Source organism: Salmo salar, chromosome 18, assembly GCF_965601325.2.
Source record: "Salmo salar chromosome 18, fSalSal1, whole genome shotgun sequence".
NCBI lineage: Eukaryota > Metazoa > Chordata > Actinopteri > Salmoniformes > Salmonidae > Salmo > Salmo salar.
The window spans coordinates 82377506-82402875 of NC_138308.1; the positions used below are offsets into that span (position 1 = coordinate 82377506).

At 42.9% G+C, this 25370-nt stretch overlaps 1 protein-coding gene across 1 annotated transcript; it reads left to right on the forward strand.

Annotated features, from left to right (window-relative positions):
• The first annotated feature begins 358 nt into the window (after positions 1-358).
• Positions 359-19308, forward strand: LOC106577836 (coagulation factor XIII A chain). Its single transcript, XM_014156198.3, has 15 exons — positions 359-489; positions 4400-4587; positions 5679-5867; positions 7149-7397; positions 8479-8597; positions 8865-8972; positions 9389-9563; positions 10060-10198; positions 10954-11057; positions 11273-11361; positions 13860-14016; positions 14995-15270; positions 15486-15646; positions 16074-16210; positions 18534-19308. Exons 2-15 carry the CDS (start codon positions 4431-4433, stop codon positions 18673-18675), a joined length of 2202 nt encoding a protein of 733 aa, XP_014011673.1. The 5' UTR covers positions 359-489; positions 4400-4430; the 3' UTR covers positions 18676-19308.
• Positions 19309-25370: the final 6062 nt, after the last annotated feature.

The following is a 25370-nucleotide window of genomic DNA, read 5'->3' on the forward strand; positions in this document are numbered from 1 at the left end:
GTCAAGTTGGCTTGTCTCCAGTACTTGCCCATCTTTCACTGTCTGTCCAACAGAGATGACACATTCCACACCTTCATCCCAAATTGGCCGAACCGCCTACTCAAAGAGCCCAATGCAACCTAAACTCCTTATTCACACAGCCCATCCTAACACTGAGACTGGCTCTCTCGCACATTCTCTCTCACACACACACACACACACACACACACACACACACACACACACACACACACACACACACACACACACACACACACACACACACACACACACACACACACACACACACACACACACACACACACACACACACACACAACATTATCTCTGCCATGGAGAGGGCCCTTCCCTCCCCTATATATAAGTGGATGCAGAGGGTCCCCATACAGAGAGCCAGTAGCAGCTTGTCTGTGTGAGAGAGACAAACAGCCCACGGAGGAACAACTCTACCAGTCTACTGCAGCCTTCCCCTCTTCAACTTCTACAGAGGTGAGTTTAGTCTTCACTGGTCACTGCAAGCCCTTTAATTCGGCCCATGTATCCATCTCTCCATTTTGTTACATACTACAGCACCTTTAAAAAAAATTCTAAACGCTAATAAAAGCAGATTTTATGTGGGTACCTGGGGGCTTATGAAAGTTCTAAATGGAATGTTCCAGTTCCAGCATGTGAACAGAGTGCTGGTTTGAATTGTTCTTTATTCCACACCATGATCTGGTTCAGTTTATTCCACACTGTGATCTGGTTCAGAATCAGGATTATTTGATGCTTCTGCATCTTTTTCTTTTCCTTTGGTTGTAAAATGCTGTTAAACTATTAATGCAGGAGTCACGTTTGCACAAGTGTGTATATTTATGTTAATGCATGTTCACACCACACTACATGCAACTGTATGGGGACATTTTTGTAGTGCAAAGGCATTGCGCAAAGTGGAAAAAATGATATAAAGCTATGGTTACATTTGAAAAATGTCCTCAACAATGTAAAGAGAAGACTTGATGTATTGCTTCGTTAAAACAATTTTTTAATAATCAGCTCCTTATAACACACATTGTAGAAGAAAAGTTTCAAACTAAATCACACTGCGAGATTATAAGGAGGTTCCCGGTATTTTTTGCACTCTGAAAATGTAGCCCTGTACAGTAAAATAGTAATACCCTGCAGCATTTCCACAACAAATAGGCACAGTCCCAAAGAACATCTATAAAAACCTGTGGTGATGTTGTTTCTACAGAATGCACGTTTGTGTGCACTCTAAAAAAAATGCTGGGTTGTTTGGTTGACACAGATGCTGTTTGGTTGACATACACCCCAAACCTGTCTCCTGGACCAGCACAGCAAACGCCCATTACATAACGACTCCATTCTCAAATAGGTGTTTGTGCCACAAAGCTGCATGACGTATGATGTGCCATACTTACATTTTATGAAAACAACCATTGTGTATTGAATTATTAAAACAGTGATACCACACTCTTACATACTCGTTTCAATAACCCCCCCCCCCGCTCCTCCCTCCTCCCTACCTATAATAAACAGGCTGTGAAAGTAAAGACCCCCAGGGGGGATGGTTGGGTGAGGTGATCTTTAGCTTAGTGTTGCTTTATCAAATCAAATCAAATGTTATTTGTCACATGCGCCGAATACAACAGGTGTAGTAGACCTTACAGTGAAATGCTTACTTACAAGCCCTTAACCAACCATGCAGTTTTACGAAAAAAATACCTAAAAAAATAAGAAATAAAAGTAACAAATATTTATAGAGCAGCGTTAAAATAACTATAGCGAGGCTATATGAAAGGGGCTACAGAGTCAATGTGCGGGGGGGCACTAGTTAGTAGAGGTAATTGAGGTCACCTGTACATGTCGGTAGAGTTATTAAAGTGACTATGCATAGATAATAACAGAGAGTAGCGTAAAAGAGGTGGGGGCCAATACAAATAGTCTGGGTAGCCATTTGATTAGATGTTCAGGAGTCTTATGGCTTGGGGGTAGAAGCTGTTTAGAAGCCTCTTGGACCTAGACTTGGCGCTCCGGTACCGCTTGCCATGTGGTAGCAGAGAGAACAGTCTATGACTGGGGTGGCTGGGGTCTTTGACAATTTTTAGGGTGTCCTTTGACACTGCCTGGTATAGAGGTCCTAGATGGCAGGAAGCTTGGCCCCAGTGATGTACTGGGCTGTACGCACTACCCTCTATTGCACCTTGCGGTCGGAGGCCGAGCATTTGCCATACCAGGCAGTGATGCAACCAGTAAGGATGCTCTCGATGGTGCAGCTGTAGAACCTTTTGAGGATCTGAGGACCCATGACAAATATTTTCAGTCTCTTGAGGGGGAATCGATTTTGTCGTGCCCCCTTCACGACTGTCTTGTTGTGCATGGACCATGTTAGTTTGTTGGTGATGTGGACACCAAGGAACTTGAAGCTCTCAACCTGCTCCACTACAGCCCTGTCGATGAGAATGGGGACGTGCTCGGTCATCCTTTTCCTGTCGTCCACAATCATCTCCTTGTCTTGATCTCGTTGAGAGAGAGGCTGTTGTCTTGGCACCACATGGCCAGATCTCTGACTTCCTCCCTATAGGCCGTCTCGTCATTGTCAGTGATCAGGCCTACCACTGTTGTGTCATCGTCAAACTTAAGGATGGTGTTGGAGTCGTGCCTGACCGTGCAGTCATGAGTGAACAGGGAGTACAGGAGGTGACTGAGCACGCACCTCTGAGGGGCCCCTGTGTTGAGGATCAGCGTGGCGGGTGTGTTGTTACCTACCCTTACCACCTGGGAGCGGCTCGTCAGGACATCCAGCATCCAGTTGCAGAGTGAGGTGTTTAGTCCCAGGGTCCTAAGCTTAGTGATGAGCTTTGAGGGCACTATGGTGTTAAACGCTGAGCTGTAGTCAATGAATAGCATTCTCACATAGGTGTTCCTTTTGTCCAGGTGTGAAAGCGCAGTGAGGAGTGCAATAGAGATTGCATCATCTGTGGATGATCGACTTGCAGTATGTGTCTAGAGACTTAATTTACTTCCATGGTTTTGATGTTAGTCCCTATAAGATGGAAGCTTGTGGCTCAATGGAGTTTGAACTAATCCAACATTAGTAACTTTGCACCACTGCTTGTAGTTTATGATGGGGTCTAATAGCTTGTTGTTTTATGACTGCTGGACCTGCGCTAAATGCAAAGCCTATTTCGTGAACTGCCAGGTTTGGACTTGGATACAGAGTATATAGTTTCTTCATTTATATTTTAACCCCTACTTACTATTATTACCTCCTACTTGTAAATCTGTTCCATAATATTACTTAATTTTACCACAAATACTGGCATATTTGTATTGGTACATAGTCTTTTTCGCTACGTGCCCAAATTATCAAAATGACCCACCGCAAATGGAATGTTTTTACTTTTTTTTTTAAATGAATCCAACATGTTGATTCTAAACAAAGAAATGTGATGACATCACTGTTGTGACCCCCGCTGACACAAAATCAGGGATGATTCAAGTTTAGAATTCCTTGATCGTTAACAACCCTTTTTCTCTTTAATTCAGCTGAACTGCACAGTTTAATGGCACTCAGAATAACACAACGCCAAAACAAACAACACAAAAATGTTTGACTTTGCCAACCGCTTTTTGGAATTGCGCCCTCGTTTTCTTTATACAGCACATAATTAAACAAGAAAAAAACAAACACAGGCTCCTCTCAGTGAAACCACAAAGCCTTTCATACGTAAGTTTGCTGATCTAGTCACTGATATGCAAATATTTATTTGATATATATACATGTGGCTTGTGTTAAAGTTTACGTGTGTCTCATCCAGCTCCGTACTCACGCTCACTACTGCTGCCATACCTCAATGTGAAACAGATGGTTGTCGGAACAGTTCATCCCTTAGCATCCTGAATATGAATGGAGTTGTCAGTGATATGCTACCATCGATGGAATTTAGGACCGGTGTTCATTAAGCATCTCAGATTGCTGATCTGGGATCAGATCCCCTCCTGCCCATTTCATATTATTCTTTATGAACTTCTGAACTGTTCTGCGGTATCGTATATCATTATCACTCTGTCTGTCTGCTTGCCTGTCTGTCTGTCTGCTTGCCTGTCTGTCCTTCTGCCTGTATGTCTGTCTGCCTGTCTACCTGTCTGTCTGTCCAGCCTTCCCTGTAGCTCAGTTGGTAGAGCATGGTGTTTGCAACACCAGGGTTGTGGGTTCGATTCCCACGGGGGGCCAGCACAGAAAAAAAAAAAAAAAAATGTATGAGTTGTATGAAATGTATGCATTCACTACTGTAAGTCGCTCTGGATAAGAGCGTCTGCTAAATGACTAAAATGTAAATGTAAAATGTCCTCCTGCCTGCCTGTCTGTCTGTCCGTCCATCTGTCTGTGTCCAAGGCCTGTGAGGTGACATTTCAGCGCTAGTACCATGTCTAACCTGGAGCCCGCAGCCCAGCCGCTACCCCAGGTGTCCCACCGCGGCCGCAGCGCCGCCCCCATCGCCAGCTCCAATGCAGAGGGGGAGGAGGTGCCTGAGTTTGATTCCTTCGGCATAATTGGGCCCCGAGGACCTCCTCCACTCAGGGGTGAGGAGGAGAATGAGCTTGTCTAACTATCTTAGCTGGCATGCCTGCTGGCAAGGTTGGTAGACTTTAGAAAAGCAATAAATAAATATACTGAATAAGACTCATATTCCTTTCAATATTTTACCCAGATTTTAGCAGAGATGCAGAAAAGCCTTTTCTTTTTTATATATTTTTTTAAAGAACCAGCAGTCAGGAGGATACAGACAGCACAAGAGGTATGCTTAGATATGCTGAAAAATATACATCTTTTTTACTTAGAATTAAGCATAACGATTATGGCTCTAGATTACAGGAAAAAAGCTGTTTCAGGTGTTTGAAAAATGAAACATTCTCAAATGTATGGATGGGGGGGGTCATAGCCCTACTTCGGACCACTTCGAACAATGCTTCCCATTCTTAATGTGGGGTCTTAATTTGAGTACATTTGCTACTGCAGGAAAATAATCCTGCAGCAACAGGAAATGTGAATTATAAGTAATTGACATTTTGGAAATTACAAACTTTCAGAAGCCTTTTTAAATCTCAAATGCACTTCAATCAAGTCCAGGCTTAACTGAATGACAACAAAGGTTGAATAATTTGGGGTATGGCCTCGTCTCCGAGGAATGCTCCTTGGAGCCAGATAATGATGACAGGTTGCTCTCTCTCTCTCTCTCTCTCCTCTCTCTCTCTCTCTCTCTGTCTCCTGCCCCCTCTCTCGCTTTTTCTCCCGCCCCCTCTATCTCCCGCCCCTGTCTCTATCCCTCTCCCTCTCCCTCTCTCTCACCCGCACCTCTCTCTCCCATCCTCTCTCTCTCCCGTCCTCTCTCTCTCTCTCCCGCCCCCTCTCTCCCCCACTCTCTCTCTCTCCTGCCCCCTCTCTCTCCCACTCTCTCTCTCTCCTGCCCCCTCTCTCTCGCTCTCTCGCTCTCTCTCCTGCCCCCTCTCTCGCTCTCTCTCCCGCCCCCTCTCTCCCGCTCTCCTGCCCACTCTCTCTCTCTTGCGCCCTTTCTCTCTCTCTCGCCCCCTCTCTCTCGCTCTCCCCCATCTCGCTCTCCCTCTCTCGCTCTCCCTCTCTCGCTCTCCCTCCCTCCCCTTCTCCCTCCCTCCAGAGTTCTTGGACATCTGGGACGTGAACATGCTGCGGAGGCCAGATGAGGTCAATACGCCACAGCACAGCACACACCTGTATGCCAGTGACCACCTCATTGTCCGCAGGGGCCAGGAGTTCCAGCTCAAGGTGACCTTTGACCGTCCTTACAAACCCTCCGATGATCAGTTCGCTGTGGAGTTCATCATTGGTGAGATAAATAAACCCCCACCTAAAAAGCTTCCCAGAATCAAAAACATCTCACTCTGTATCCATAGTTACTAGTTTAGAAGCAGTTCAAAAGTAATGTCATGAAAGAAATGTACATTGTTAAATGCTCCTGCAGTTTTTAATCTAACAGCTTGAAACATAATCAAACTAAGGTGGGATTCAACAGTGTGCATGTAGTACTGTATCTATCTTTCTTTATTGAATCAGTGGTTAGGTCTACCATAGCTCTAGTCCAGGGTGTTACCGTAGCTCTAGTCCCGGGTGTTACCGTAGCTCTAGTCCATGGTTTACTGTAGCTCTAGTCCAGGGCGTTACCGTAGCTCTAGTCCAGGGTGTTACCGAAGCTATAGTCCACGGTGTTACCGAAGCTATAGTCCCGGGTGTTACCGTAGCTCTAGTCCAGGGTGTTACCGTAGCTCTTGTCCAGGGTATTACCCTAGCTCTAGTCCATGGTGTTACCATAGCTCTCGTCCAGGGTGTTACCATAGCACTAGCCCAGGGTGTTACCATGGCTCTAGTCCAGGGTGTTGCAATAGCTCCATGTTACCATAGCTCTAGTCCAGGGTGTTACCATGTCTCTAGTACCACATCTCTAGTTCAGGGTGTTACCATAGCTTAATGCGAAGGCTCGGTGTAAGGTGATGCTGCTGATCTGGGGTCAGTTTTGCGTACTCCCCACTAATGGTTAAAGGTCCAAAGCAGCCATTTGTATCTCAATATCAAATAATTTCTGGGTAACAAGGAAGTACCATACTATGATTGTTTTCAATTAAAATGGTAAAAAAAAATACAAAATAGATTCTCAGCAAAGAGCAATTTCTCAAACAAGAATTTTGCTAGAACTGTCTGGGAGTGGTTTGAGTGGGGAGGGGAAAACTGAAAATGAGTTGTTTTTGGTAGAGAGGTTTGGAACTCTCTTTCTTAGTGGTTTATTAACTCATTTAACACCTGGTGATGCTACCATGGAAGGCCAAAACCCCATCCCAGCAAAACAGGCTGAAATTTCAAACATTTTCATACAGCTCTTACACTATAAGGACGTTATCATAAATGTCATAATTTCACAGTATTATTCCAACCTCATAGCATGGAAATAAATATAAAACAGAATAAAATCTAGTTTTTGACTGCACCTGGCCTTTATGGTTACGATTGGGGAAGGGGGAGCTGATCCTAGATGAAACTTCATCCCCGGAGCGGAAGTCACAGTGTTAGCAAGCTAGCAAGACATGTCATTCCTCTTGTTCCACCAATCCACCAGGGGGCAGTCCCCAGTTCAGTAAGGGCACCTACATCCCTGTGTCTGTGGCCAAGGACCGCCAGAGCCCGTGGGCCGGCCGGGTGGTGGACAGCACCGACAACGTAGTCACAGTGGGCATCACCCCCGCGCCAGACTGCATTGTGGGAAAGTGGCGCACGTACGTGGCGGTGGTGACGCCCTACGGAATCCGCAGGACCAGGAGGGACGAGAGTCGAGACCTCTACGTCCTCTTCAACGCATGGGCAACAGGTCTGTGATCGACACTGACTGATGACAGCTATCCCACTAGTCTGGTCCCACATCAGTTGTTTGCGCTGATTGATTAATTGATTGATTGATTGATTGATCAAGCTACCTCTATCTTGTTTAAAAACATACAGTTGAAGTCGGAAGTTTACATACACCTTATCCAAATACATTTAAACTCAGTTTTTCACAATTCCTGACATTTGATCCTAGTAAAAATTCCTGTGGGTCAGAAGTTTACGTACATTCAATTAGTATTTGGTAGCATTGCCTTTAAATAGTTTAACTTGGGTCAAACGTTTCGGGTAGCCTTCCACAAGCTTCCCATAATAAGGTCGGTGAATTGTGGTCTATTCCTCCTGACAGAGCTGGTGTAACTGAGTGAAGTTTGTAGGCCTCCTTGCTCGCACACGCTTTTTCAGTTATGCCCACAGTTATGCCCACAAAAGAACGTGTCTCCTTCCTGAGCGGTATGACGGCTGCGTGGGCCCATGGTGTTTGTACTTGCGCATTATTGTTTGTACAGATGAACGTGGTACCTTCAGGCGCTTGGAAATTGCTCCCAAGGATGAACCAGACTTGTGGAGGTCTACAATTTTTTTCTGAGGTCTTGGCTGATTTCTTTTGATTTTCCCATGTTGTCAAGCAAAGCGGCACTGAGTTTGAAGGTAGGCCTTGAAATACATCCACAGGTACACCTCCAATTGACTCAAATGATGTCAATTAGCCTATCAGAAGCTTCTAAAGCCATGACATCATTTTCTGGAATTTTCCAAGCTGTTTAAAGGCACAGTCAACTTAGTGTATGTAAACCTCTGACCCACTGGAATTGTGATACAGTGAATTATAAGTGAAATAATCTGTCTGTAAACAATTGTTGGAAAAATTACTTCTGTCATGCACAAAGTAGATGTCCTAACCGACTTGCCAAAACTATAGTTTGTCAACAAGAAATTTGTGGAGTGGTTGAAAAACGAGTTTTAATGATTCCAACCTAAGTGTATGTAAACTTCCGACTTCAACTGTACATTCTGATCATAGAATTTTGAATTCCATTCTAGCGTTCTGTTTTCCCTTCCATCAGGCGATTCTGTGTTCCTGGATGATGACGATGAGAGGGAGGAGTGTGTTCTCAACGAGGTGGGGGTCATCTACCACGGGGCGTATGACGACATGTCTGAGCGGCCCTGGAACTTTGGTCAGGTACAAATCATTTTACATTGTTTGGACAATCATTTCGAACACAATTTCATAGACTATGTCTGTTAATAAAGCCCAAGAGGCCATGCTGTGTCGTGAATATAGTCACAGATAAATGGGGTTGGTTGGCCGTGCAGCAGAGATTTTCCACACATGTTCCACACGAGATGTTTTCCACTCATGTATTGCTTTGAATACAAAGACTGGCCATAAAACCCTCATACGTATATTTACAAGTTAATCCTCAATTTTAAACTTTGCTTGTTGCAGTTTGACTATGGGGTGCTGGATGCCTGTCTGTTCATCATGGATAAAGCTGCCATGCCCATCACCAACCGGGGCGACGCCATCAAAGTAGCCCGGAAGGCCTCCGCCATGGTGAGGGTTACGTGGTTACCACCAGTCAATACAACGCAGAGAACCCTTTCAGATAACATTCTTACAAACTTTTCCCATAGTACATTTATAAGTAAAACTCAATGGAGAAATGAAAAAGCCATACGTGGAAGACAGATTTGTACAGAAGAGATTTTACAGAAGACAGATTTGTACAGAAGAGATTTTACAGAAGACAGATTTGTACAGAAGAGAGATTTGTACGGAAGACAGATTTGTACTTACAACTCAATGTAGGCATGTAAAAGGCTACTGTTGCATCCAAAATGCCACTCTTAGCATATAGTGCACTACTTTTGACATGGCCCATAAGGCTCTGGTCAAACTAATGCACTATAAAGGGAATTGGGTGCCATTTCAGACTCAAACTACAGCATATTTACCTCTCTGTCTCCCAGCTGAACTCTCATGACGACGACGGGGTGCTGGTGGGGAACTGGAGCGGTGATTACACCTACGGAGTGGCCCCCACCTCCTGGACAGGAAGCACTGAGATCCTCCTCAACTACTCCAGCAGCAAGACACCCGTCTGCTACGCCCAGTGCTGGGTCTATGCTGCCGTCTTCAACACCTGTGAGACACAACACTCGCAACACCACCGTTCATCCCTTAGTACAGTGTTTTCCAATCCAGTGTTTTCCAAGACATTCATACTAAGGTATCCTGGTCCTGGGGACCCAAAGGGGTGCACATTTTTGTTTTTGCAACTAGCACTAATACACCTGATTCTAATCAAAGGCTTGATGATGAGATGATTAGTGGAATCAGCTGTTTTAGTACTAGATCAAAAGCTTAAATGTCCACCCCTTTGGGTCCCCAGGACCAGGATTGGGAGACATTGCCTAAGTATGAATGGCTATACCACCCATTATTAGAGAATGAAGAGTGTTTGAATAGGGGTGGGTGGGGTTCAGTAGTAGTCTACGGTTTGGATTGACAAGTTGCTGCTGTTTAGTTTATTGTAACAAACAGAATTGAAATAACTTATTCCCCTCTTTGATGTGCAGAATTCCTTATATTTCTTTGTATTTGCTGATTAAATCATTTTCCTTCCCTTCCCACTCCCCAGTCCTGCGCTGTCTGGGCATCCCCGCCAGGGTTGTCACCAACTTCTACTCTGCCCACGACAACGACGGCAACCTGAAGACTGATGTTATCCTGGATGAGAATGGCAGAATTGACAAGCACCGCACCAAGGACTCCATCTGGTAGAACTGATTCAGAGCGACAGACGATAATTGAAATCATTTGACAATCAGTGTTAGTGAATGTAACATCATATTCGGTGTAAAAATTGATAGTTTGAGAAATAATCTTGATTTCTAACGCTGGTAACCCGTTGTATAAAAGCAATAATACACTTGAGGCCATGTGTTATGACATTTTTATCATGGCTGTGGTGGTCGAGCTGCTGCTTTTGCAACAGCTAATGGGGATCCTAATAAAATAACAAATACCACTCGGCTTCGCCTCGTGGCTATGACCACATCACAGTCATGATAAAATGTCATAACACATGGCCTCATGTATTATTGCTTAAGTAGTTCATTACCACGTTTCTGCGCTGAACTAGTTTGAATATTTGCTTAATGAACACCTCAACTCCCTTCAGCCAGCGTCCCACATAGTTCAACTTAATTTTTTTGTGAACTATTGTAAATGGAATTCAAGTAACCCTCCCAAAAAACAACATTTTGGTGAATCGCTCAGCACTACTTCATTTGGTAGAACTGATTTAGTGACAGACAATGCTTGAAATAACCTTCTGATTTGAATTGACCATTTAAAAACACAATTCATCCACGAGAGTGCATACACTGCATTTAAAGAGTACACACACTGCATTTAAAGAGTACACACACTGCATTTAAAGAGTACACACACTGCATTTAAAGAGTACACACACTGCATTTAAAATCATTGGATGTTACAGTGAAATGATGGGATGGTTGTGTTGTCGTAGGAACTACCATTGCTGGAACGAGTGCTACATGAGCAGGCCGGACCTTCCTCAAGGGTTTGGGGGCTGGCAGGCTGTGGATGCTACACCCCAGGAGACCAGCGATGGTGAGGTGTTCCTACACACACGTTTACATGCAAGTGCACCCACGTGCCCACACACACATTCACATGCGCACACACACACATGCGCGTGTACACTTTTACTGACCTTGCTGACCATGTTATACAATTTCTACATTTTGTTCGCTAATTTAAGAGGTGCTATGTTATACTGTACTGATACTTATTTGTAATAAAATACCTAATGTGTCTTTCTATAGGGATGTACAGGTGTGGTCCTGCATCCGTCCAGGCCATCAAACACGGACAGATCTGCTTCCCGTTCGACGCACCATTCGTGTTTGCCGAGGTAAAGACTACAACGATGAACCATCCTAGTGGAGCAGGACACTAACTGCACAGGACAGTATACAAAATGTTACAACCCCTACTGGCCACTTACCAAGAAAGCTCATTTAAAGTTTGAATCACTGAACTCTTAGTCTAACAGTGAATATGCAGTACCTATACATATTTGGGGGGTTATTACCATGGTAATACATATGGTTATCTATATATGGTAATACATATGGTTATTTATATGGTAATATTTCAATCAATCAATCCAATTTATTTATAAAGCCCTTCTTACATCAGCTGATGTCACAAAGTGCTGTACAGAAACCCAGCCTAAAACCCCAAACAGCAAGCAATGCAGGTGTAGAAGCACGGTGGCTAGGAAAAACTCCCTAGAAAGGCCAGAACCTAGGAAGAAACCTATAGAGGAACCAGGCTATGAGGGGTGGCCAGTCCTCTTCTGGCTGAGCCGGGTGGAGATTATAACAGAACATGACCAAGATGTTCAAATGTTCATAGATGACCAGCATGGTCAAATAATAATAATCATAGCGGTTGTCGAGGGTGCAACATATATAGATGTATATGGTTATATATATGGTAATACATGTGGTTATATATATGGTAATACATGTGGTTATATATATGGTAATATATATGGTAATACATATGGTTATATATGTGGTAATACATATGGTTATATATATGGTAATATATATGTAATACATATGGTTATATATATGGAAATACATATGGTCATATTCAGTGCATTCAAAAAGTATTCAGACCCCTTGACATTTTCCACGTTTTGTTATGTTACAGCTGTATTCTAAACTGGATTCAATCTGTTTTTTTTTCTCATCAATCTACACACACTACCGCATAATGGGCAAATGTATAACAAAGCAACAACTGAAATATCACATTTACATAAGTATCCGGACCCTTTACTCAGTACTTTGTCGAAGCACCTTTGGCAGAGATTACAGCCTTGAGTCTTCTTGGGTATGACACTACAAGCTTGGCACACCTGTATTTGGGGAGTTTCTCACATTCTTCTCTGCAGATCCTCTCAAACTCTGTCACGTTGGATGGTGAGGCCTCTGGCTGGACCACTCAAGGACATTCAGAGACTTGTCCCGAAGCCACTCCTGCGTTGTCTTGGCTGTGTGCTTAGGGTCGTTGTCCTGTTGGAAGGTGAAGCTTTGCCCCAGTCTGAGGTCCTGAGCAAGTTTTCATCAAGGATCTCTCTGTACTTTGCTCCGTTCATCTTTCCCTCGATCCTGTCTCCCAGTCCCTGCCGTTTGAATTTAGATTTTTTTAATTGAACCTTTATTTAACTAGGCAAGTCAGTTAAGAACGAAGACATATTTTACAATGATGGCCTACCCCGGCCAAACCTTCCACTAACCTGGACGACGCTGGGCCAATTGTGCACCACCCCACAGCATAATGCTGCCACCACCACGCTTCAACTTAGGGATGGTGTCATGTTTCCTCCAGACGTGACGCTTGGCATTCAGGCCAAATAGTTCAATCTTGGTTTCATCAGACCAGAGAATCTTGTTTCTCAAGGTCTGAGAAGTCATTTAGGTGCCTTTTGGCAAACTCCAAACAGACTGTCATGTTCCTTTTACTGAGGAGTGGCTTTCGTCTGGCCATTCTACCATAAGGCCTGATTGGTGGAGTGTTGCAGAGATGGTTGTCCTTCTGGAAGGTTCTCCCATCTCCACAGAGGAACTCTGGAGCTTTGTCAGAGTGACCATCGGGTTCTTAGTCACCTCCTTGACCAAGGCCCTTCTTCCCCGATTGCTCAGTTTGGCCGGGCGGCCAGCTGTAGGAAGAGTCATGGTGGTTCCAAACTTCTTCCATTTAAGAATGATGGAGACCACTCTGTTCTAGGGGACCTTCAATGCTGCATAAATGTTTTGGTACCCAACCCCAGATCTGTGCCTTGACACAATCCTATCTCAGAGCTCTAAGGACAATTCCTTCGACCTCGTGGCTTGGTTTTTGCTCTGACGTGATCTGTCAAATGTGGGACCTTATATAACAGGTGTGTGCCTTTCCAAATCATGTCCAATCAGTTGAATTTACCACAGGTGAACTCTATCAAAAGTTGTAGAAACATCTCAAGGATAATCGATGGAAACAGGATGCACCTGAGCTCAATTTCGAGTGTCATAGCAAAGGGTCTGAATACTTATGTACATGTGATATTTCCGTTTTTTATTTTTTTCAAAATAATTTAAAAACCAGTTTTTGCTTCGTCATTATGGGGTATTCTGTGTAGATTGATGAGGGGAAAGATTATTTTATACATTTTAGAATAAGGCTGTAACATAACAAAATGTGGAAAAGGGAAAGGGGTCTGAATACTTTCCGAATGCACTGTATATTACCATATATTACGTCATTACAATAATGACAAAATATATGACCAAATATATGACTAATTGACTAATGAGTGGTTTTACATGATGAACGTGTTCCATTCTTCCTGTGCTGTAGGTGAACAGTGATGTGGTGTTCTACTCACGGAACCCCAGGGACGGAACTCTGGAGCCGGTCAAGGTCAACAGCAGCCATGTTGGCAGGATGGTGGTGACCAAAGTCCCCGGCCAGGATGCTCGCCGTGACATCACTGATCAGTACAAGTTCCCTGAGGGTAGGAGAGGAGGGGTGGAGGGATGGGGGAGGGAGAGTCACAGAGCAAACACTTAAAGGGCCGGTTTCCCAGACACAGATTAAGCCTATAGTCCTGGACTAAAAGGCATGCTCGATGGAGAATCTCCAGTGTTTTAAAGTTCAGAACTAGGCTTTGTCTAGGATACCGGCTCAAAAAGTGTCAGTCTTTGTCAGTTCCTGCTTACTCCAGTGCCATAAAAAGTATTAACACCCCGCCATATCTGACTTTCCATCACGTGAATCTTACCCCTGTGATGGTTAATTTCTTTACTATCAAATGAGGAGAGACAAACTTATCACACAAGTCAGAGTTATACTTGAACTAAATCTGTATTCACGTATTAATAAGGGAGCAGGTCAATACAACACACACATATAAAGAGAATCGATTGAGTGCTATACATTACCGATGGCTGGTCGACGAATCATTCGTTGAGAACCCCGAGACAAAAGTACAAAGGTATTTTATAGCCAAGATACACGCCCTTCAGGCTACATGATGAACAACAGCTGTTTGGAATGGGTCACAAGGTTAAGATTTGTATGAAAGATACTTATAATTCACAGCTTCCCAGCTGCTGCAAAAACAGTTCTTATTGTGTAGAGACCAAGGTCTGGCCCTGGAGTCATCTCTCCCTGTTACTTTATAGAACAGAAACATTAACTCATGCTCTGGAATGCGATATCACCCAAAGACATCGTAAATCTTCCAGAGGCCCCTCCTCAGTAGAACACACACAGATCAGTGTTCTAACAACCCCTTATTCTGTTGCATAAAACAAGCATTTGATGCAATAACAGAATTACAACATAATCTTGTCATTTCTGTTCTGACACCCACTAAAGAAGGTAACAAAATGGAAAAAGAAGGGGTTTTGTCTCTTTGTAAATGGGGTACCACCACTCTAGAAACTTCTGAGAGAGACCTTATAATCTCTCCCTCTCGCCACATCAACAGGTAGTCCCGAGGAGCGCACGGTGCTGGAGAAGGCGGAGGAGTACGGCTGTCATCGTGAGAAGGCCACCCCTCCGGAGGCTGACGTGGAGCTGGACATGCCCCTGATGGAGGTGAGGGTGGGGGACGACTTTGAGCTGAAGCTGGAGTTCAACAACACGAGTGACCAGGCGCGTACCGTGGACGTGTACGTCAGTGGCAACGTGGTGTATTACACTGGAGTCACCAGCTCTGAGTTCCTCTTCAAGACACCTAGAGTGATTCTGGATCCCAAGAAAGGTAGGCGGGTTGAGGGAAGAGGAGGGGCTGAGGAGTGTGTGTGTGTATGTCCGTATGTGTTAAGGGGTGCATGTAAGATCAACATTCTCTCTACTAGGAGCAAGCTAGTTGCTCTACAATATTTCTTAAGCAGGAGCCCCAGAAAAAAACATGAAAAATAAAATAAAACTCAAGGAGACAAGCACATCCTAAGTCTTCCCTGTGTGTTTTCCCAGCTGAGAAGCAGGTGATGGCGGTGCGTTCCCAGGACTACATGAGAAAACTGGTGGAGCAGGCCAACCTCCACTTCATTGCCACCGGGAAGGTCAAGGAGACCGGCCAGATCATCACCAGCATGAGGGTCGTCACCCTACACACACCCAAACTCTCTGTAGAGGTAGGTCATATAATGCTACATACGTCAAACTCTCCATCCAACTAATGTTCAACCATTAATTTATATTGTATTAAATGAAATTACATTCAATAAAAAAACATACTCATCCACATAGGAGGACACTCTTCTGAGGCTGCTGACACTCATCTGAGGCTAAGAATTTTTGTTGACCATGTGACCTGACCATATGGTGACCTGACCATTTGATCATGTGACCTGACCATGTGACCTGACCTGGTTTGATGGACTTTTTCCTGGTCTGGTCACCTGGTGGTAACTTTGAACATCGTGGAAAGCACAAAATGAATCAATTTGTTCTGTATATAAAGTACAGTGGATTTTACAAATATGCTGCATTTCTCGATCTTAGCTGGGTCTTCGCGACTAGGGTCAGGACTGTTCTAAACTGTCATCCGCCCCCCTGTAGGTGTCTGGTCTCGCCAAGGTGAGTGAGGAGATGATGGTGACCGTGGAGTTCACAAACCCATTCAAGTTTAACCTGGAGGATGTGTATGTTCGTGTGGAGGGGCCAGGAGTCATGCCACCCAAGTATAAACATTACAGGTGAGCAGGGGGGTGTGTGTGTGTGTGTGTGTGTGTGTGTGTGTGTGTGTGTATATCAAATCAAACTTTATTTGTCGCATGCGCTGCACATACAACAGGTCACTTCCAGGTATTCCAGGTATTCAACAGGTATTCAACAGGTATTCAACAGGTATTCAGGTACCTTACTGTGAAATACTTACTTACAAGCCCTTAACCAACAGTGCAGTTCAAGAAGAGTTAAGAAAATATTTACCAATAAACAAAAGTAAAACATAATTAAAAGTAACACAATAACATAACAATAATGAGGGTATATACAGAGGGTACCGGTACCGAGTCAGTGTGTGGGGGTACAGGTTAGTAAATGGTCATTTGTACATGTAGGTAGAGGTGAAGTGACTATGCATAGATAATAAACAGTGAGTAGCAGCAGTGTACAACACAAATGGAGGAGGGGGGTCAATGTAATAGTCTGGTGGCCATTTGATGAATTGTTCAGCAGTCTTATGGTTTGGGGGTAGAAGCTGTTAAGGAGCCTTTTGGACCTAGACTTGGCGCTCCGCTACCGCTTGCTGTGTGGTAGCAGAGAAAACAGTCTGTGTCTTGGGTGACTGGAGTCTCACAACTTTATGGGCTTTCCTCTGACACCGCCTATTATATACACTACCATTCAAAAGTTTGGGGTCACTTATAAATGTCCTTGTTTTTGAAAGAAAAGTACATTTTTTGTCCATTAAAATAACATCAATTTGATCAGAAATACAGTGTAGGCATTGTTAATGTTGTAAATGACTATTGTAGCTGGAAACGGCAGATTCTTTATGGAATATCTACATAGGCGTAAGGAGGCCCATTATCCGCAACCATCACTCCTGTGTTCCAATAGTACATTGTGTTAGCCAATCCAAGTTTATCATTTTAAAAGGCTAATTGATCATTAGAAAACCCTTTTGCAATTATGTTGGCACAGCTGAAAACTGTTGTCCTGATTAAAGAAGCAATAAAACTGGCCTTCTTTAGACTAGTTGAGTATCTGGAGCATCAGCATCTGTGGGTTCGATTACAGGCTCAAAATGGCCAAAAACAGAGACCTTTCATCTGAAACTCGTCAGTCTACTCTTGTTCTGAGAATTGAAGGCTATTCCATGCGAAAAATTTGCCAAGAAACTGAAGATCTCGTACAATGCTGTGTACTACTCCCTTCACAGAACTGCGCAAACTTGGCCCTAACCAGAATAGAAAGAGGAGTGGGAGGCCCCGGTGCACAGCTGAGCAAGAGGACACGTACATTAGAGTGTCTAGTTTGAGAAACAGATGCCTCACAAGTCCTCAATTGGCAGCTTCATTAAATAGTACCCACAAAACACCAGTCTCAACGTCAACAGTGAAGAGGCGACTCCGGGATGCTGGCCTTCGAGGCAGAGTTGAAAAGAAAAAGCCATATCTCAGACTGGCCAATAAAAAGAAAAGATTAAGATGGGCAAAATAACACAGACACTGGACAGAGGACCTCTGCCTAGAAGGCCAGCATCCCGGAGTTGCCTCTTCACTGTTGACGTTGAGGCTTGGCCCCAGTGATGTACTGAGCTGCACGTACTACCCTCTGTAGCATTTTACAGTCAGATGCTGAGCAGTTGCCATACCAGGCGGTGATACATGGATCTGGGGACCCATGCCAAATCTTTTCAGTCTCGTGAGGGGAAAAAGGTTTGGTTGTGCCCTCTTCACGATTGTCTTGGTGTGTTTGGACCATGATAGTTTGTTGGTAACACAAACTAGTTCGTTGACACCAAGGAACTTGAAACTCTTGGCCCGCTCCACTACAGCCCCGTTGATGATAATGGGGGCCTGTTGGGCCACCTTTTCCTGTAGTCCACGATCAGCTCCTTCGTCTTTGCTCACATTGAGCGAGAGGTTGTTGTCCTGGCACCACACTGCCAGTTCTCTGACCTTCTCCCTATAGGCTGTCTCTTCGTTGTCAGTGATCAGGCCTACCACTGTTGTGTCATCAGCAAACTTAATGATGGTGTTGGAATCGTGTTTGATAACGTAGTCGTGGGTGAACAGGGAGAACAGGAGGGTACTAAGTACACACCCCCGAGGGGCCCCTGTGTTGAGGATCAGTGTGGCAGATGTGTTGTTGCCTACCCTTACCACCTGGAGGCGGCCCATCAGGAAGTCCAGGATCCAGTTGCAGCGGGAGGTGTTTAGTCCCAGGGTCCTTAGCTTACCTGTGTGTGTGTGTGTGTGTGTGTGCATGTGTGTGTGTGTGTGTGTGCATGTGTATGTGTGGGCTTGTGTGGGATTGCACTCATGTACTGTATGTATGTTTCTATTCCAGTATGATCACAGCAGGCTCGTCCCTGATGTGGACGGAGGGTTTCACCCCCCGTAGGGCGGGGCCAACTAAGCTGATGGCCATTCTGGACTGTGCTGCCCTCAGACAGGTGTACGGACAGGCCCAGCTCACCGTCAAGCCCTGAGCAACACAGGAGACAACACATCTACAGCCCTGTTACAGCCTTGTTACAGCCCAGCTTGTCACAGTTTAGAGATTATGGGCTCTATTCAATCCGCATCGAGGAAATTCAGCTTTACTGAGTGATTAAAATTTAAAGGCAATGTTCCCCCTTTAGCGCAGTCTGCAATCACGTTAAACGCTGCATATGTCGGCTCAATCGGAAATGACCTTATCGCGGAATCGATATCGCTTCAGCAATACAGATTGAATAGAGCTCTAGGGTTGAATTGTTGCTTTTGTTAACTTTAGTACACCGATCATGTAGCTTCACAAAATATATATATGTTCTAACTATGCAACATTTAGTGTAGTTCAATGCTGTTGTTTTGTTTTCACATGACTTCTATAGCCTACAATTAAAAGACAACTACATAATACATGTAGCTACTCTAACCCAGCTACCAACAGTTTAGAGATTGGGTTGCTTTGTTGTTAAATATTAATGAATGCATCTATGATCATGTTGTTTCACAAAATAGAACTACAGTATGTTATGTAATGACGTTAAGGACAAGTTAAGTGTCATTTTTTTGTTTTAACTTTTGACTTCTAGCACAACATTTTTTATATCACCCAAATAAAAGAATACACAATGGTTTGGCAATATTCTGTGCACTTCTATTTGTAAAACAGTGATGTACACATGCAAATGAAGCAACAAAGTGATTCATCATAGTGTAAAGTGCAGTTTTATGATGGGAGGCAAAGTGAAAGATCCTTTCTGTAGCTCACTGTAGCTCAGTTGGTAGAGCATGGCGCTTGCAACGCCAGGGTTGTGGGTTCGATTCCCACGGGGGACCAGTACTTAACATTTTTTATAAATTGTCTTGTAAGTCGCTCTGGATAAGAGCGTCTGCTAAATGACTAAAATGTAATGTAATATATAACATTCTATTGGTTGCACAAATTTTGTATAATAACTTAACCTGTTAGGGCTAGGGGGCAGTATTGACACGGCTGGATAAAAAAATGTACCCGATTTAATCTGGTTACTACTCCTGCCCAGTAACTAGAATATGCATATAATTATTGGCTTTGGATAGAAAACACTCCAAAGTTTCTAAAAATGTTTGAATGGTGTCTGTGAGTATAACAGAACTCAAATGGCAGGTCAAAACCTGAGAAGATTCTGTACAGGAAGTACCCTGTCTGACCATTTCTTGGCCTTCTTTGCCATCTCTATCCATTACAAAGGATCTCTGCTGTTACTTGACACTTCCTACGGCTGCCATAGGCTCTCAGAAGGCGGCAAAAAGCTGAATCGTGGCTTTGCAGGCTCTGGCTGAAAAAAAGTAGCGCGTTTGGGTAGTGGCTGCTTACAGTACTGTGAGACTCAGGCGCGTGCCCGCGTCGACCGAATGCTTTGTTTTCTTTCCTCTGTTTACCTAAACGGAGATTCCCGGTCGGAATATTATCGCTTTTTTACGAGAAAAATGGCATAAAAATGGATTTTAAACAGCGGTTGACATGCTTCGAAGTACGGTAATAGAATATGTAGAATTTTTTTGTCACGAATTGCGCCATGCTCGTAACCCTGATTTACCATTTCGGATAGTGTCTTGAACGCACGAACAAAACGCCGCTATTTGGATATAACGATGGATTATTTTGGACCAAACCAACATTTGTTATTGAAGTAGCAGTCCTGGGAGTGCATTCTGACGAAGACAACAAAGGTAATCAAACTTTTGTAATAGTAAATCTGACTTTGGTCAGGGCTAAACTTGGTGGGTGTCTAAATGGCTAGCCGTGATGGCTGGGCTATCTACTGAGAATATTGCAAAATGTGCTTTCACTGAAAAGCTATTTTAAAATCGGACACCTCGATTGCACAAAGGAGTTCTGTATCTATAATTCTTAAAATAATTGTTATGTTTTTTGTGAACGTTTATCGTGAGTAATTTAGTAAATTGTTAGTAAATTCCCCGGAAGTTTGCGGGGGTATGCTAGTTCTGAACGTCACATGCTAATGTAAGAAGCTGGTTTTTGATATAAATATGAACTTGATTGAACAAAACATGCATGTATTGTATAACATAATGTCCTAGGTGTGTCATCTGATGAAGATCATCAAAGGTTAGTGCTGCATTTAGCTGTCTTCTGGGTTTTTGTGACATTATATGCTAGCTTGAAAAATGGGTGTCTGATTATTTCTGGCTGGGTACTCTGCTGACATAATCTAATGTTTTGCTTTCGTTGTAAAGACTTTTTGAAATCGGACAGTGTGGTTAGATTAACGAGAGTCTTGTCTTTAAAATGCTGTAAAATAGTCATATGTTTGAGAAATTGAAGTAATAGCATTTCTAAGGTATTTGAAAATCGCGCCACGGGATTCAACTGGCTGTTGCGTAGGTGGGACGAATTCGTCCCGCCTAGCCCAGAGAGGGTAAATTAAACTCAAAGTTTTGAATCTGTGGTCATTTTGCTGTGGTCATATCAGGTCATAAACCATGTGCCATGGAATTGGTACATCAAAAATCTCTCAACTATTTTGTAACCTGTATGGCGCAGCTATAAATGTATTGGTAAACTTTTTATTTCTCACAATTTCTTTAGCCAATTTTGTTCTTTAATGCAGGGATGACAGTCAAGTTCCTTACCTTCTCCCCTTTCCACTTGCCTTCTCCATTTTTGCGGCAATGCTTTAATCTGTTGGTTGTAATTTTGATTAGAGCATTTTGTTTGTATTTTGTTAACTGCATGTGTGACAACTACACTAGTCCTATTTATGATATCAATTACAAATATATATATATTTATTTTAAGTAGGCCTAAGTTTTTATCAATTAGTATATTTGAGTGTAACCATAATATTTGTTCTGTCTTTTCTGGTGGATTAAACTGAAATTGCAACCAGCTTTCTATGGCTTGTTTTAAAAATAGTGATATTTTGGAGATTATTTCATTTTCAAATAACTGAAAGTGAGAGGATGTAATCTGAATGAAGGGAAAAGGGCCATTCTTGAACACGGGGGGAGACATTCTTACTAATCTGGTACAGAACCAGTTCAGATTTAAGTATAGTTTTGGTATGACTGAAGCCTTTAGTGAGAGGTCCAATGCTTTAATATTTCATTTCTGCCCTCTGAATTAATATTCATTATATAAATAGGCCTGTTTGATTTTGTCTGGCCGTTAGATCTCTTATATACTTCAGAAAAGTCATATTTGCATTATTTAGCTTATTCATAATTCATAATTAATTCATCATTAACGTTTGCTTCATTCATGTGACCGACCAATACTGGTCCATGCATGTGACAGACCAATACCTCACAAGGCTTCTTCTCTCAAAGCTGAGACCTTGAAACTGAGATATCTTTCGTTTTCAAAACAAGGGTGTGGGCGTACTGCTAAATTGCATATACTGATAGTGAGAATTCGTTCAATCAGTCACTTGCATGAACACAAAAATTGGTTATTAGAACAGCACAACCATAACATTTCCATCACACAGGTGTCGGCCTTTCCATGGTAGCAAAATCTTATCTCATTTGGCTAACTTGCTATAAAAATGTGTTGTGGTGAGAATTTCTTTCTTTCGGGATATGACTACAAAGTATGTCCACTTCACCGTTGGACCATTGTACTGGTAAACTACACGATAATGTAAAAGTTGTATTTTTTTAGAAATCCAATACACTTATCATTATTTGATTTGTCATAGTACAATGACTAATTGTTTGTGTATTAGTGTGGCAGCTCTCAAGCCCAACAAGGTAAAGCACAACCTGTTGATTTGCTTGTATTTTAACATATACTCTTTAAAAGGTGGAAGGCTAACATTTGTATAGAACATTTGCTTATAGCTCCGCTTAGTGTAACTAACTATTGCAGCCCCGTATGGGCTTCTCACTGTGCACTGTTTGCTGTAATATTCACCTGTAACTATTGCGTGGCTTCTGTTCCGTTTGCTGTGCCTTACCTTATTAGTTATATAAAGTGTGTGATATCCTTCTAACTAGATTGTGTATTTAACCCAGCTGCATTGTACTGGCTTCTCAGCAAGATTCTTGAGCAGGCAGAAATTTGTGGTACAGCCCTTCTTGTCATAACTTACTGCACATTTTTTTACATTGTAATAAACCATATCAATAATTTCTTTCTGCCTAGCGTGATCTGTTTCCATGACCTTATACTCAATTAAAGTTTCTGGACTATCCGCAAAGAATTTGTTTGCCCTAATGTGAAAAGGCGGTAGCTGTACTTCCATTTATTTATTAATTATGCATTTTATTATTTAAGTGCACACATACTTGAAGAAATAGTGTCCTAAAAGCCCATATAGGCTGGGAAGTAATCGGTGTATGACACTGAAATAAAACAAATCAGGAAAGAGCTGAGGTTGGCGCTTGAAGCCCTGTATGTCGTGATTGAGAGAAATAGGATGGAAATTGTAGACAATGTCTCAACCTTGTAGTCAATAGAGTATTATCTATGGTATCTATGTCCAAAATGCATACTTACAAATGACAGACATAACTGTGGATGCTCAACTCCCATTAACATCTCTTAATGGACGTGGATTGTCTGAAACACCTGCAATAAGTTTTAATAATGTCCCCAAAATCTTTTACCCTTCTGAGTATTGTGTTGCCAAACTGGTTCAGTACTTTTTTTGTATCTGTTCTACTTGTTTGGTTCAGTGATCCATCTGGCTCTGTGTTCTGTTTGTCAAAGTGTTCTGTCTGGCTCTGTGTTCTGTTTGTCAAAGTGTTCTGTTTGACTCTGTGTTCAGTTTGTCAAAGTGTTCTGTCTGGCTCTGTGTTCTGTTTGTCAAAGTGTTCTATCTGGCTCTGTGTTCTGTTTGTCACAGGGTGCGTTCGTAAATTTACTCTGGTTATCTACTTCGATTTCAGAGCACTCTCGTCTGAGTGTGCCAGAGGGCAGAATAACTGATGAATTTACTTACGCTCAACCCCCGTTGAATATGGCCGGTGTAAGTAAATGTTGGAAAAAAAGTAATTAAATTGTTGCCATCAGCACAGTCACAGTCACCAACGCTCTGGATAACATGAAAACAGCTTAACCAGCTCTGCTATGGCGAGTAAAACGGTCAGAATAAGGTGTTCTCTCATTTGTGTCTGGAAGTAGCTAGCAAGCTAGCCAGCATTACCCAGTTAGCTTGGCTGCTTTACTGCCGTTGGGAGGTCAGAATGCTCGGATCAACCCTACTCCACGGCAGAGTGTCCAGTGCGCTCTGAGCACACTCTGGCACTCCAGATTGAATTTACGAACACACCCAAATTTTCTCACGTCACCAAATACCTGATTAAAACACACTGTTTTGCAATAAAGGTCCACAGTAGTCTCAACAACACACTCTAGGCTAGCACATTATTATTAGCACAGCTATTTCCTGTCCTCTGGCTGGCTACATTGACTTCCATACAAAACCTAGGAGGTCCGTAGGCCATACTCCCTTCCATAGACCTTCTTGGTAATTATGACCACTTCCGGAGGACGTCCTCCAACCAATTAAAGCTTTTGCAATATGAACTGACATGTTGTCTATCCAATCATAGGATGAGGATCAGAGAACAAAAAAGTGTGGTGTATTGGGGTTGTGCCAAAGAGCATTATGGGGGTTCTATGTGTTGAGAAGTTTGCTGAGTTGGTGACATATTAGATAGAGATTGAGAGTGAAGAGTGTCACATGCTGACCAGATTGGACACGGCGTGTGCGCGAGCGTTGCAAAATAAATTTAGAAATCCATGTTATTCAATTATTGCACCCACACTGCTCGTGCGTGCCAACGAGCGTCTGAGTTGCCAAGGGCTAAAATAGAAGTCATTCCTATTTCTGACGCAGATCGCGCTGCAAGTCCTGCCTCTCCCATCTCCTCATTGGTTTATAGAAGCAGGTACCCACGTGCCATCTCCTCACTGGTTATACCCATGTGGGTGATTGAAAGACGAACTGTTTTGCCGGTCGTCGTGGTAATACTATGAAAGTTTAGATGCCAATCACCATATAAATTCAAAGATGAAAAAGCCTGGAAGGAGGAGAGATGACTAGAAACGATTCGGTTGACCGTTTTATGTGTGGATTAATTGTCGGAGTAGAGGACCTTGTGCATTTCAGGTAAAATAACAACTCAATGTTTATATCCCATGATAAATTAGCTAGCGACAGCAAGCTATCTAAATAGGACAAATTAGCTAGCGTGTGCAAGCTAGCTAGCTAAATTGCCATACATGTTTAATGCTTTTTGACCTGTCCCCAAATTAATGTAATTGGTTCAGAATTTGTTTTGATATTTTAACCTGCGTGTTGTGATCGCATTTGGTGTGGTCTGGAAAAAATAAATGTATGCACAATGGCGCACGTGCGCAGCCGGTTTGGTTTCCGTGTTAGTTTAGCATTTTTGGGATATTATTCAATTCCAATTAGTTTTTTCAAACTACAGGAGACTGAGGAGGTAGATTAGATATTTATATATTTTTGTGTTGAGTTAGTGCAATTTCATAGCAAGTCACTAGCTAGCTACCAGAGTGCAGTTTTCTCCGCCAGAATGGCTAGCTAATGCTAACAATAATGTAGTGGATTTTTTTGTTGAAGAACCCGTTTCATTGCCCACATCAGATTCAAGCTTCTTGGAAAGATTTGCATCGATCATGTAATGGATGAATGTCTGCGTATTCAAACTGTGCAAC

Coding starts and splice junctions, on each gene's coding strand:
- LOC106577836 (XM_014156198.3), top strand. CDS start 4,431: ATGTCTAACCTGGAGCCCGCAGCCCAGCCGCTACCCCAGGTGTCCCAC. Junction 5,868..7,148: donor CGCTGTGGAGTTCATCATTG/GTGAGATAAATA, acceptor CCAATCCACCAG/GGGGCAGTCCCCAGTTCAGT. Junction 9,564..10,059: donor TGCTGCCGTCTTCAACACCT/GTGAGACACAAC, acceptor CCCACTCCCCAG/TCCTGCGCTGTCTGGGCATC.